At 35.5% G+C, this 14,833-nt stretch overlaps 3 protein-coding genes across 3 annotated transcripts; all 3 read right to left on the minus strand.

The window, feature by feature from the left end:
- Positions 1-239: 239 nt before the first annotated feature.
- LOC139852950 (eukaryotic translation initiation factor 1A-like) lies at positions 240-1,020 on the minus strand. The gene is made up of 2 exons (XM_071842300.1): positions 506-1,020; positions 240-406 (listed from the first exon to the last, which is right to left on the minus strand). Exon 1 carries the CDS (start codon positions 942-944, stop codon positions 507-509), a length of 438 nt encoding a protein of 145 aa, XP_071698401.1. The 5' UTR covers positions 945-1,020; the 3' UTR covers positions 240-406; position 506.
- A 578-nt stretch (positions 1,021-1,598) lies between these two features.
- LOC139854316 (uncharacterized) lies at positions 1,599-2,159 on the minus strand. The gene has a single exon (XM_071843627.1). It carries the CDS (start codon positions 2,157-2,159, stop codon positions 1,599-1,601), a length of 561 nt encoding a protein of 186 aa, XP_071699728.1.
- Positions 2,160-4,501: 2,342 nt separating this feature from the next.
- Positions 4,502-5,143, minus strand: LOC139854317 (uncharacterized). Its single transcript, XM_071843628.1, has one exon. The coding sequence runs from the start codon at positions 5,141-5,143 to the stop codon at positions 4,502-4,504; it is 642 nt and encodes a 213-aa protein (XP_071699729.1).
- Positions 5,144-14,833: the final 9,690 nt, after the last annotated feature.

Genomic DNA, 14,833 nt, shown 5'->3' on the forward strand with positions numbered 1-14,833 from the left:
TTCAATCCTAACTCCCCGCAATTTCATAGGAAACATGCGAACATTGACTGAGGGTTCTGTCCTTGGAAAGGATCACATCGAATCCAGAGAAATGCAGAATAAAGTTGCTGGGCAAAAGACCTTTTTGGAAATAAGAGATAAAGTCGACTACTTGTAATTATATCCCAATTAAACACCACACATTATACTTAACTCAAGAAATACCATCCAATTATTAAACTTTTAAGATAAATCACCAATAACACAAACCATTTATGCATAAATCTCCTTAACTCAATAGCTTAAACATAATCTTAAAAAGGAAAATTACATTCAAAGAGTTTCAGTTATACAAAACCCTAATTTTTCACCTTTTTTTTAAGCTCCCTCAATTTCAGTAATTGACAACAGAATCCAATCCAAACATCTACAAATCCAAAATTCAAGCAATTAGTCAACATAATCACTTAACATATATACATGTAATTATGTAAATAAAAACAAAATTAATGAAAAAATTACTAACCCTAGATTTTGTCAATATCTTCATCTTCAAACTCAATATAATCATCACCAGCGTTATCATCTTCTTCATCAAGTCCACCAGCAATACCTTCATTAAGCCTAATATTCTCCGGCAACTCACCATACGCTTTCAATAACCTAGCTTCATCAGGCATGTATTTGAGGATGACGTCAGCCTTATCATCCTGATAATCACGTAAACCGACTAAGATGATGTCACCGGCAGCGATCCAAACTTTTTTATGCATCTTTCCGCGAATATGACAGAGACGTTTTGTACCGTCAATACACATGGCTTCACAACGCCCGTTACCGAGCATACGAAGAACTTGTGCGTATTCTTGACCGTCTTCTTTGAAAACTAATTCACGTTTTTCGTCATCGGCTTCGTTCTTACCTCTTTTGCGATTCTTTCCTCCCTTTCCCTTGTTCTTCGGCATAGCTAATTCACTTGAGTTGCAGAAATGGACGGAAACCCTAGTTTTTGATTTATTATGTTTGGTATTCTGTGGTTAATTTGCCCCAATTTGATAATTTATACGAGTAATTTAGATAATTTATTATTTACCCCCTAAGCTATGAAACAAAGACAAAATGGACTTGAAATGATTTATGAGCTTTTGGCCCTTGAAGTTTCGTGTATGTCGTTTTATTCTCGAAATTATTTGCATACATGCCTTTAACATTTGGAATTTTTTATTTGTCATCAAACGATTGTTGCTAATTTTCTATTGGATAACTGAAAGTGTTAGTTTTCTTTTCAATTAAGATCACCCTTTACCCTTATTCATGACACAATTTTATTCAATAAGACCATGAATAATCCTGCATGTGACGTCACAAGCAGATTGTTCACTTTTTGATCAAAAAGTGCAATCTACCTGTGACGTGGCAGTGTCAGTCTTTGACACCAAAATAATCCTGACGTCCCTCCCAGTGTCAAATAGGTCCCACCAGTTTCATTTTTTTCTTTTTCTTTTTTATTTTATTATGAATACAAATTATATTACATATTACATATAATTAAAAACATATAAAAAAGTAACCATTACATAAAATTTAACCATTACATAAAATTTAACTATTACATAAATTTAACCATTCATGGTGCGGAATGCAGACGGAAGGTTCCAAATATGCTCAACTAGATCATCGGTTAGTTGGTCGTGCACCGTCCTTCGGATGATAACGTCTTGATCCCGTCCTCTATTCAGTATCCGTTCTGAACGATTCTCCATATCTTCGATAATGAACTCTTCCTCCCAATCACTTAACGCAAATCCTTGATCTTCTAAAATAATATTATGTAATATGATACAACTGTCCATAACTCTCCACATCTTGTTTACCGACATAGTGCGTGCTGCTAACCTTAAAATATGAAATCGACCTTGAAGAACCCCAAATGCCCTCTCTACATCCTTTCGGGCACTAGCTTGAAACCTAGTAAACTTAATCCTTGGATCATCTGTCGGACACGCAAAACCTTTGACTAGAGTAGCCCAGTCAGGATATATACCGTCAGCTAGGTAATAGCCTTTTGTGTACTGATTACCATTTACTTCAAATGGTGCTAGTGGAGATGTTCCTTTTTTAAGTTTATCAAAAACATAGGATTGATTCAAAACATTTATATCATTGTTGGAACCCGCCATTCCAAAAAATTCATGCCAAATTCACAAGTCATACGAAGCAACTGCTTCAAGCATAATGGTAGGTTTCTTGTGATCACCCCTAGTGTATTGTCCCTTCAAAGCAACGGGACAATTCTTCCACTCCCAATGTGTAACATCCCAACCGTTAACCAACCAACAACGCAACATAAAAAAAAAAAAAAATTAAAACTGGGCAAAAGGGTGCGCCGAGCGCACCACACCAAATGTGCGGCGCGCACTGGTGCCTGGCAGCTTCTGTCCATTTTTTCCGTTTTACGCGAAAAGATCTTCGACTTCCCGACACATTTAGACCAAGGGCTTTTCACAACATTTTATATTAGTTAAAACTAACACGTTCCAATAATAAAATGAGTTTTACGAGACCGGGCCCACGTCGGCCGTTTTACGACTTTTGTACAAAATACAAGTTTTCAACCACATGATTTTTAACACAAAATAAAGACCGAGCATGGCGATTGGGGATACGCTGCCCAATCTTAATCCAATCCAAAAAGCAAGATCTTCTAAGCAACTACGCAAGTCCACTAGTCCCACGCTTACCCGAGTCACCGCATCCATGCAAATCTATAAAAATATAAACAACGAGAGGGTAAGTTAACGCTTAGTGAGTGAAAATATACTACATACATATATATGCATAAAATGGACACGCCACACAAATAATCAAATACCGCATACCGGAGCATCCATGCATAAAGGCAAGCTAAACTAAGCATACCGTACGATCACTAAGCAACAAGCTAAATATGCATCAACAAACATAAGTTCACCAACGACGATGTGAACAACACCAAGAAGCTACACCCGGAGGGTTAGCTACATCACGACAATACAACAATATATATATATATATATATATATATATATATATATATATATATATATATATATATATATATATATATATAACAATATATAAACGAATAAGGTTAACCCCTTAACCCACTACCGAATACCAAACACCACAATGAAGATTGGCCGAACTACACGAGCCTTAGTAATCCGAAACCACACGAGATTACTATCTTCAACAAGACAACATCGAGGTTGGCCGAACTACACGAGCCTTAGTAATCCGAACTACACGAGATCACTACCTCAATAAGATGACCGAACTACACGCGTCAACGTGAATCCGAAACCACAAGCGATTCACTTTCAACATCAAAACCCTTCGCCATTGGGGTTATATCATCCACATCACAACCACGTGTGATAGTGTACACACAAAACGTGTACCTCGCCAAAGGTGATCAACCAAAACGCACAACCGTGCCAATTGGACCCATACACAAGTCCATCAAATCCACCTATATGTGAAGTGAGCTCTATACCCGAGAATCACTTCACCCGACCCGCACCCATCCTACACATACATATGCACATAGGATATTAACACTCGCCTTGTTGCCTTGATGAATGCTTTCAAGTAATCCGCAACTCGTCAATGGAAAGTTCCTATTCCATTATCAAAATTACAACAACACACTTAGAGTGGATTTACAACCAACTCAATTCGACACTTAGTGCAAATTCGACCAATTACACTAACGAACACAAAACTCGCTCAAACTAACCAATAATCACTAACACTAGTGACAATGGTCCTAATATTCCAACTTAACCCAATCATAAGTGTAAAACACTTATAATTCTCAAAATCACCCATAAACCCTAATTTTGACTCAATTCAAAATTAGTCTTTCAAACGCACTAAATGGGTTCCAATACTTCCATAATCACTAAACCTAGTGATTAACCTCAATTACAAGTTCTAATCATGGCCAATTTGTTCACCAACCCAAAATCCACCGACCATAACAATAAACCCGATTACTAGCATCACTAAACTCACTTCATGAGTTAAAATGGGTTTCTCAACAATTTATATTCAAACCCTAACTTGAATATCAAAATCAAACAATGAAATTCGGAGTTAGAACTTACCACAACAACTAAAACGTAGCTAGGAACGAGGTGAATAACTTTAAAACCCGAGCTTTTGATCACTTCGAACTCCTTCTTCACCAAAACCCCAAATCTCTCTCTAGAAATCTCCCTCTCTCTCTAAGATACTTGAGAGTGTTTGTGAATGTGAAATATGATCCAAAAGCGGATCCAACCCAGCTGATAAGGCCTGAGATCCAGCCTCAAGTGAAAATACCAAAATGCCCATCATTTAACTCTAATTAAATAAAAGCAGAAAACTGTCGCTGGGACAGTGCGTCGAGCGCACACCTAAAGGTGCGCGGCGCGCACTACAGTGCTGAACAGATTTTGACCTTTTTGATTTATACCACGCTTCACCCATTATACGCACATCATTTTAACTTTAAGTACCATAAATATTTGGGTGTTACACAATGCATACAATCAATACTCCCGAGCATACCCTTAAAACCATGTTTCTCCTCATGTTTACTATATAATCGTTGAACATCGTAAGCATTGGGAGGTCTCATGTAACGTTCTTTGTATAATGTAATAATACATTTACAGAAGTTATCTAAACAAAGTATTGAGGTTTGCTCTCTCATTTTTAAATATTCATCAAACATATCGGCGGCAGTTCCATACGCCAATTGGCATAGAGCCGAAGTCATTTTTTGAAATATTGTAAAAGTCGGCCGACCGATAGCATCAAAACGTTCCCTAAAAAATCTAAAATGCTCGGGAGTATCATGAGAATCGAATTTAGAAATACCTTGCGATATTCGGAGAAATAGTTCAATCCGCATACGAAAACGCCTTTTAAATTTATATGGCGGAAATACGGGTGTGTCACTAAAATAATCCTTCCATAAGTTTTCTCCGGCTTCTTCACGAATTCTTGGAATATAAATTCGTGATCTTGGAACACGCTCGGATTCGACTTCGTCATCCTCATCTTTTAAATGTTGAATTAGTGCAATAATACGTTCGTCTTCCGAATCGGAATCGTAACTAAGTAAATACGATGCCATGAAAGAAAAATAATTGATAGATATGAAAGAAAATTGTATGAAATAATTGATAGAAATGAAAGAAAAATAAAGAGAAATGGTGTGTTAAAAGTGTAGAATGTATGAGTTTATATAGATAAAAATATATAGAATTTAAAAAAAAATCAAAAAAACACAAAAATAGTCTTTTGCCAACGGCTTTATTTTTCAGCCAATCCACATCTGACACGTATCCCTGACGCTTCCTCTTTCTTCCGTGAAAAACTTGACTAACGCCCCGTCCGCGTCACCGGTAACGCCCCACTAGGGGCGTCAGGGGGCGTCACCCAATACCAGCAAGTCTGACGGACCCCTCTGACGTCGCGTTAAAATTGGTCTAAGTAACTATCATCTTACCATCACGTCAACATTTCCTCCATATTATTAAAGAATAACTAATCAATATTATTTATCACACCGTTCCTCAACCACTAAATTAATTTATTTAACCAAAGTATATATATTGAAGCACAATGTACAACAAAATTTAATAAAGTGAAGCACGTGGTTCCTTATTCAATGTGTTTTCCAAAGACATTTTGAATGGCTAATTTTTAACTGGCCAATGGCTAAATATTAACATTGGTGTTATAGATGACACAAACAGGGGTGAAAATATATAGGGGTATGGGTGGATTTGTTAGTTTTAGTATAAAAATTTTAATTTTTTCATTTTGCTCATAGTGGATTTTCTTTTGTCCAAAAGTCTTTATAATTTGCTCAAAAACGTTCATATATTGCCCAAAAACGTTCATATATTGCCCAAAAACGCTCGGATATTGCCCAAAAACGTTCATATATTGCCCAAAGAAGTTGCTACGTTTTTTTAAAAAAAAAAACTCACCCTCGATGAGAAAATTTTTGCTTCCGCCACGGAATGCAAGTGAAGTGAACAACGGATGAATAACCAACGGATGAAATTGGTCTAAGCAATAACAAAAAAAGGTATCATTAGTATAAAAGTAAAAAAGCAATAAGGTGTATTTAAACATTTAATCAAATCAGAGAAATTAGACTCCGAAGAAATTATGTTATTGTTTGCCCAACAAGAAGGGTATTATGTTTAGAGAGTCAGTTTCATTTTATTCACAAAGTACTCCATTCTCTTATGTTAATCGAGCTTAAAGATTTTACACTGTAGCTATAAACTTAGAGATTGTATAAACGTAGCATGCCCTGCATCAATGATAGTCACCATTAACATTAGATAGAACTCATAGAAGCAACTAAAAAAGTGAGAATGAGAAAGGAATGAAAAAATGCAGAATCTACACTAACAAATAATGACTAATTTAACCCCAGCAACTACACACTCAAACCTTTGACTTGGGCCATGCCAAAACATGATCCAAAAGAATCAAGTCTTCTTCACAACATTAATAACCAAAATGACAACTGACTCACCGCTCCTATAAAGAAATTGTGTGGAAGGTAATGATACCGCAACCCGCATGTGCACCCCATATGCATGCGGGCACCTACTAGTATGCGTATGCGTGTGCTTATGTGCGTTATGCGGTATGCTGATTCATGTCTAATGCCTTTTGTAGTGACCCGAACTTTTCCATGTTTATATATATATTAAATGAAATTTTTATTTACATGATTAAGTGTTTCCAACATGTTAAACAATCAAACATGTTAAGACTTGATTAATTGAAATAGGTTTCATATAGACAATTGACCACTCAAGTTGACCGTTAATTCACGAACGTTAAAACTTGTAAAAACTATATGATGACATATATATGGTTATATATATAGTTAACATGATATTATGATAAGTAAACATATCATTAAGTGTATTAATAATGAACTACATATGTAAAAACAAGACTACTAACTTAATGATTTTGAAACGAGACATATATGTAACGATTATCGTTGTAACGACATTTAATGTGTATATATCATATTAAGAGATATTCGTACATCATAATATCATGATAATATAATAATTTAAAATCTTATTTGATATTATAAACATTGGGTTAACAACATTTAACAAGATCGTTAACCTAAAGGTTTCAAAACAACACTTACATGTAATGACTAACGATGACTTAACGACTCAGTTAAAATGTATATACATGTAATATGTATTCATACACTTTTTAAAGACTTCAATATACTTATCAAAATACTTCTACTTAACAAAAATGCTTACAATTACATCCTCGTTCAGTTTCATCAACAATTCTACTCGTATGCACCCGTATTCGTACTCGTACAATACACAGCTTTTAGATGTATGTACTATTCATATATACACTCCAATTATCAGCTCTTAGTAGCCCATGTGAGTCACCTAACACATGTGGGAACCATCATTTGGAAACTAGCATGAAATATCTCATAAAATTACAAAAATATGAGTAATCATTCATGACTTATTTACATGAAAACAAAATTACATATCCTTTATATCTAATCCATACACCAACGACCAAAAACACCTACAAACACTTTCATTATTCAATTTTCTTCATCTAATTGATCTCTCTCAAGTTCTATCTTCAAGTTATAAGTGTTATTTATAAATTTTTAAAGTTATAGTTTCATAAAATCAAGAAAACTTCCAAGTTTGCTAGCTTACTTTCAATCTTGTAGAATGATCATCCAACCTCAAGAAATCTTTTTTATTTACAGTAAGATATCTTTCTAATACAAGGTAATACTCATATTCAAACTTTGATTCAATTTCTATAACTATAACAATCTTATATCGAGTGAAAATCTTACTTGAACTGTTTTCGTGTTATGATTCTGCTTCAAGAACTTTCAAGCCATCCAAGGATCCTTTGAAGCTAGATCCATTTTTCTCATTTCCAGTAGCTTTATCCAAAAAACTTTAGGTAGAAATGATGTTCATAACATCATTCGATTCATACATATAAAGCTATCTTATTCGAAGATTTAAACTTGTAATCACTAGAACATAGTTTAGTTAATTCTAAACTTGTTCGCAAACAAAAGTTAATCCTTCTAACTTGACTTTTAAAATCAACTAAACACATGTTCTATATCTATATGATATGCTAACTTAATGATTTAAAACCTGGAAACAAGAAAAATACCGTAAAACTGGATTTACGCCGTCGTAGTAACACTGCGGGCTGTTTTGGGTTAGTTAATTAAAAACTATGATAAACTTTGATTTAAAAGTTGTTCTTCTGGGAAAATGATTTTTCTTATGAACATGAAACTATATCCAAAAATCATGGTTAAACTCAAAGTGGAAGTATGTTTTCTAAAATGGTCATCTAGACGTCGTTCTTTCGACTGAAATGACTACCTTTACAAAAATGACTTGTAACTTATATTTCCGACTATAAACCTATACTTTTTATGTTTATATTCATAAAATAGAGTTCAATATGAAACCATAGCAATTTTATTCACTCAAAACGGATTTAAAATGAAGAAGTTATGGGTAAAACAAGATTGGATAATTTTTCTTGTTGTAGCAACGTGAAAATTGATAACAAATCTATATTAATCATATTCTAGCTAACTTATATTGTATTATACATGTATTCTAATATATTATGTAATCTTGGGATACCATAGACACGTATGCAAATGTTTTGACATATCATATCGACCCATGTGTATATATTATTTGGAACAACCATAGACACTCTGTATGCAGTAATGTGGGAGTTAGCTATACAGGGTTGAGGTTGATTCCAAAAATATATATACTTTGATTTGTGATCTAGCCTGAGACGTGTTTACACTGGGTCGTGGATTGATTCAAGATAATATATATCAATTTTTTTCTGTACATCTAACGTTGGACAACTAGTTGTAGGTTACTAACGAGGACAGCTGACTTAATGAACTTAAAACATCAAAATGTATTAAAAGTGTTGTAAATATATTTTGAACATACTTTGATATATATGTACATATTTGTTATAGGTTCGTGAATCGACCAGTGGCCAAGTCTTACTTCCCGACGAAGTAAAAATCTGTGAAAGTGAGTTATAGTCCCACTTTTAAAATCTAATATTTTTGGGATGAGAATACATGCAGGTTTTATAAATGATTTACAAAATAGACACAAGTACGTGAAACTACATTCTATGGTTGAATTATCGAAATCGAATATGCCCCTTTTTATTAAGTCTGGTAATCTAAGAATTAGGGAACAGACACCCTAATTGACGCGAATCCTAAAGATAGATCTATTGGGCCTAACAAACCCCATCCAAAGTACCGGATGCTTTAGTACTTCGAAATTTATATCATATCCGAAGGGTGTCTAGGAATGATGGGGATATTCTTATATATGCATCTTGTTAACGTCGGTTACCAGGTGTTCACCATATGAATGATTTTTATCTCTATGTATGGGATGTATATTGAAATATGAAATCTTGTGGTCTATTGTTAGAATTTGATATATATAGGTTAAACCTATAACTCACCAACATTTTTGTTGACGTTTAAAGCATGTTTATTCTCAAGTGAATACTAAGAGCTTTCGCTGTTGCATACTAAAATAAGGACAAGATTTGGAGTCCATGTTTGTATATATTGTGTAAAAACTGCATTCAAGAAACATATGTCGATGTAATATATTTCTATTGTAAACCATTATGTAATGGTCGTGTGTAAACAGTATATTTTAGATTATCATTATTTGATAATCTACGTAATGCTTTTGAAACCTTTATTGATAAAATAAAGGTTATGTTTGTTTTAAAAATGATTGCAGTCTTTGAAAAACGTCTCATATAGAGGTCAAAACCTCGCAACGAAATCAATTAATATGGAACGTTTATAACCAATATGAACGGGACATTTCAATTGGTATCCGAGCGTTGGTCTTAGAGAACCAAAAAATTTGCATTAGTGTGTCTTATCGAGTTTGTTAGGATGCATTAGTGAGTCTGGACTTCGACCGTGTTTTCTTTAAAAATGATTGCTTAACATTTTTGTTGGAAACTATATATTTTTAACATGTGAATATTATGTGATATATTAATCTCTTAACGTGTTTGATATTATGTGATAGATGTCTACCTCTAGAACAAGTCCCATTGACTCACCTAATAATAATGAAGAGTCAAATGTAAATTGGAATGATTCGTGGACTGATTCACAAGTTTCCGAAGAGGAACCGGAAGAAGAGTCGGAACCAGAAGAAAAGTCGGAACCGGAAGAAGAATCGGAACCGGAAGAAGAATCGGAACCACTGGGGAAAATAATAAAACGGTTAAGTAGAAGAAAATCCTCAACCAACCGACCAAAGTTAATTATGGTCAATGGTGTTTCCGCCAAGGAAGCAAAGTATTGGGAGGATTACCAATTCTCCGATGAATCGGATCCCGACAAGGATTCCGATGATGTTATAGAAATTACCCCAACATAATTTAATAAGGCAAAAGAGAACAATAAGGGAAAGGGCATAAAAATAGAGAAATTTGGTTCCAAACCCGATGAACTTTATATGTATCGTCAACACCCGTATTTCTTAAGTTGTGACAATAACCCGGGAACCTCTAAACCACCAGGTTTTTCTAAACCAATATGGAAAACGACGGCTCGTATTAGGGAAACATCATATATCCCTAGAAACTTGGCAAAACGAACCAAAACCGAAGAAGAAGAAACGAGCGAGTCGGAATAAGATAATTGTATTCGTGTGGTGTAATATATGTAATATAGTGTGCTTATGCTTTATGATATATGTAAAAATTGCTTGTATTAATAAGTATTTTTTTTTATGAATCTAACTCTTCTCTATTTTACAGTATAAAAACACAAAATGGATAGACAACCCAATATTTTAAGAGACTTACCCGGAGACATGATTGATGAAATCTTGTCTAGAGTCGGTCAGAATTCCTCGGCACAACTATTTAAGGCGAGATCAGTTTGTAAGACATTCGAAGAACGTTCCAAGAATGTCTTGGTTTATAAAAGGCTTTCGTTCGAAAGATGGGGGATATCACATTGGGAAATCCATAAGTTACGATGTGTTTACTTTGACACATATATTGCGCGGAACCCAAATGCTATTTTACGCAACGGGTTAAGAAATTATTTTGACTCAATATATCCGAATATAGGACTTCGTGATTTAGAAAAAGCGGCTAACATGCAACATAAAGAAGCATGTAATGCTTACGGGTTAGTAATGTTCGCTTCTCACCAAAGTGAGAACAAGAACATCGGGCTACAACTATTAAACAAAACGTTCCCACAAGTGATGGAGTCGGTAATTGGGGTAAGAAATGAGGTTTTTAGGTTATTACGAGACTGTTGGTCATTACGTAACCTTCATCCTTTTGACGACGTTACAACACATTGTCTTACTATCGGTCACAACGGTTATGTTCCACAAAACCAAGGATGGGAAGTGGTATTAGTAAAACCAGAATGCATGACTTGTTTCTGGACGTATGAATTGCTTGTCTTTATTGCTTTTGCTGAACGCCTTATTTATTAAATAGAATTATCTTCGCAACTACTTTGTATCAAAGTTTTATGTGCTATATTTCATGCTATATGTAAAATAGCGGTATTGTAAGTTTGCAAGTTATTGTATAAAGGCTTGAATATGATATATATTTTTTTATTTTTGTGATTAGTTTTTCATATAGAATTGTAGTAGTTGAAATGGTATGTTAGCTACTAAGTATGAACTTAACGGGTAGGTACTATCCGAATTAAAGAGTATAAAACGCTAATATGAAGAAAGAGCTTTTATAAATAAGTTCATATTACGCTACGAAATACTATTGACTACTCTTGATATTCTATATGATTAACTCATTTCATTTGACTATTTTGAAGGAAATGGCACCGACTACTCGACACACCTTGAATATGAGCGAAGAGGAATTTCGTGCCTTTCTTGCTTCAAACATAGCCGCAGTACAGGCTGCGCTACATACCAACAATAACCTTGGATCTAGTAGTACAGGAAATCATGTAGGATGCACCTACAAAGAATTCACTGCCTGTAAACCTTTGGAATTTGATGGAATCGAAGGACCGATCGGATTGAAACGGTGGACCGAGAAGGTCGAATCGGTGTTTGCCATAAGTAAGTGTACTGAAGAGGACAAAGTGAAGTACGCTACACATACCTTCATAGGTTCTGCGTTAACATGGTGGAATACCTATCTAGAGCAAGTGGGACAAGATGATGCTTATGCACTACCGTGGTCAGCATTCAAGCACTTGATGAACGAGAAGTACCGTCCCAGAACCGAAGTCAATAAGTTCAAGACAGAACTTAGAGGGTTACGAACCCAAGGATTTGATATTACCACGTACGAAAGACGATTTACAGAATTATGCCTATTGTGTCCGGGAGCGTTCGAAGATGAGGAAGAGAAGATCGACGCGTTTGTGAAAGGATTACCGGAAAGAATCCAAGAAGATATAAGTTTACACGAGCCCGCCTCCATACAACAGGCATGTAGAATGGCTCACAAACTAGTGAACCCGATTGAAGAAAGAATTAAAGAACAGACTGCTGAAGTGGCCAATGTGAAGCAAGTCAAAAGAAAGTGGGAGGAAAACGGTGATAAGAATCACCAACACAACAACAACAGCAATTACAACAATAATCGCAACAACTATCCCAACAATCGCAACATCAATCGCAACTACAACAAACGGCCCAACAACAACAACAACAACAACAACAGCAACTACAACAATCATCCCAACAACAATAATAACCGCAACAACAACAACAACAATCAGAAGCAGCTATGCCAAAGGTGTGAAAAGTATCACTCGAGGTTCTGCACCAAATTTTGCAACAAGTGTAAAAGAAATGGTCATAGCTCGACGAAGTGTGAGGTCTATGGACCAGGGGTTAACAGAATGAAAGGAACAAATGGTGTCAGAACGAGTAATGGCAGAGCAAGTAGTGTCGGAGCAAGTTATGCCAATGTAGTTTGTTATAAATGTGGAAAACTGGGCCACATTATTAGAAATTGCCCGAACCAGGAGAACACGAATGGACAAGGCCGCGGAAGAGTTTTCAATATTAATGAGGCAGAGGCACAGGAAGACCCGGAGCTTGTTACGGGTACGTTTCTTATTGACAATAAATCTGCTTACGTTTTATTTGATTCGGGTGCGGATAGAAGCTATATGAGTAGAGATTTTTGTGCTAAATTAAGTTGTCCATTGACACTTTTGGATAGTAAATTTTTACTCGAATTAGCAAATGGTAAATTAATTTCAGCAGATAATATATGTTGGAATCGAGAAATTAAACTGGTTAGCGAAACATTTAAGATTGACTTGATACCAGTAGAGTTAGGGAGTTTTGATGTGATAATCGGTATGGACTGGTTGAAAGAAGTGAAAGCAGAGATCGTTTGTTACAAAAATGCAATTCGCATTATACGAGAAAAAGGAAAACCCTTAATGGTGTACGGAGAAAAGGGCAACACGAAGCTACATCTTATTAGTAATTTGAAGGCACAAAAACTAATAAGAAAAGGTTGCTATGCTGTTCTAGCACACGTCGAGAAAGTACAAACTGAAGAAAAGAGCATCAATGATGTTCCCGTCGCAAAAGAATTTCCCGATGTATTTCCGAAAGAATTACCGGGATTACCCCCACATCGATCCGTTGAATTTCAAATAGATCTTGTACCAGGAGCTGCACCAATAGCTCATACTCCTTACAGACTCGCACCCAGCGAGATGAAAGAACTGCAAAGCCAATTACAAGAACTTTTAGAGCGTGGTTTCATTCGACCAAGCACATCACAGTGGGGAGCTCCTGTTTTATTTGTCAAGAAGAAAGATGGTACATTTAGTTTGTGTGTTGACTACAGAGAGTTGAACAAACTTACCATCAAAAACCGTTATCCACTGCCGAGAATTGACGACTTATTTGATCAACTACAATGCTCGTCTGTTTATTCAAAGATTGACTTACGTTCCGGGTATCATCAAATGCGGGTGAAAGAAGATGATATTCCAAAGACTGCTTTCAGAACACGTTACGGTCATTACGAGTTTATGGTCATGCCGTTTGGTTTAACTAATGCACCAGCTATGTTCATGGACCTTATGAACCGAGTGTGTGGACCATACCTTGACAAGTTTGTCATTGTTTTCATTGATGACATACTTATTTACTCAAAGAATGACCAAGAACACGGTGAACATTTGAGAAAGGTGTTAAAAGTATTGAGGAAGGAAGAATTGTACGCTAAGTTTTCAAAGTGTGCATTTTGGTTGGAAGAAGTTCAATTCCTCTGTCACATAGTGAACAAAGAAGGTATTAAGATGGATCCGGCAAAGATAGAAACTGTTGAAAAGTGGGAAACCCCGAAAACTCTGAAACACATACGCCAGTTTTTGAACTAGCTGGTTACTACAGAAGGTTCATCCAAGACTTTTCCAGAATAGCAAAACCCTTGACTGCATTAACGCATAAAGGGAAGAAATTTGAATGGAAGGATGAACAAGAGAAAGCGTTTCAGTTATTGAAGAAAAAGCTAACTACGGCACCTATATTGTCATTGCCTGAAGGGAATGATGATTTGGTGATTTATTGTGACGCATTAAAGCAAGGTCTCGGTTGTGTATTAATGCAACGAACGAAGGTGATTGCTTATGCGTGTAGATAATTGAAGATTCACGAACAAAATTATACGACGCATGATTTGGAATTAGGCGCGG

This window comes from Rutidosis leptorrhynchoides, chromosome 6 (genome assembly GCF_046630445.1).
Source record: "Rutidosis leptorrhynchoides isolate AG116_Rl617_1_P2 chromosome 6, CSIRO_AGI_Rlap_v1, whole genome shotgun sequence".
In the NCBI taxonomy this organism is placed as follows: Eukaryota; Viridiplantae; Streptophyta; class Magnoliopsida; order Asterales; family Asteraceae; genus Rutidosis; species Rutidosis leptorrhynchoides.

What these genes read in the sequence shown, in the direction of transcription:
- LOC139852950 (XM_071842300.1), bottom strand. Translation starts at nt 944, where the DNA reads ATGCCGAAGAACAAGGGAAAGGGAGGAAAGAATCGCAAAAGAGGTAAG.
- LOC139854316 (XM_071843627.1), bottom strand. Translation starts at nt 2,159, where the DNA reads ATGGCGGGTTCCAACAATGATATAAATGTTTTGAATCAATCCTATGTT.
- LOC139854317 (XM_071843628.1), bottom strand. Translation starts at nt 5,143, where the DNA reads ATGGCATCGTATTTACTTAGTTACGATTCCGATTCGGAAGACGAACGT.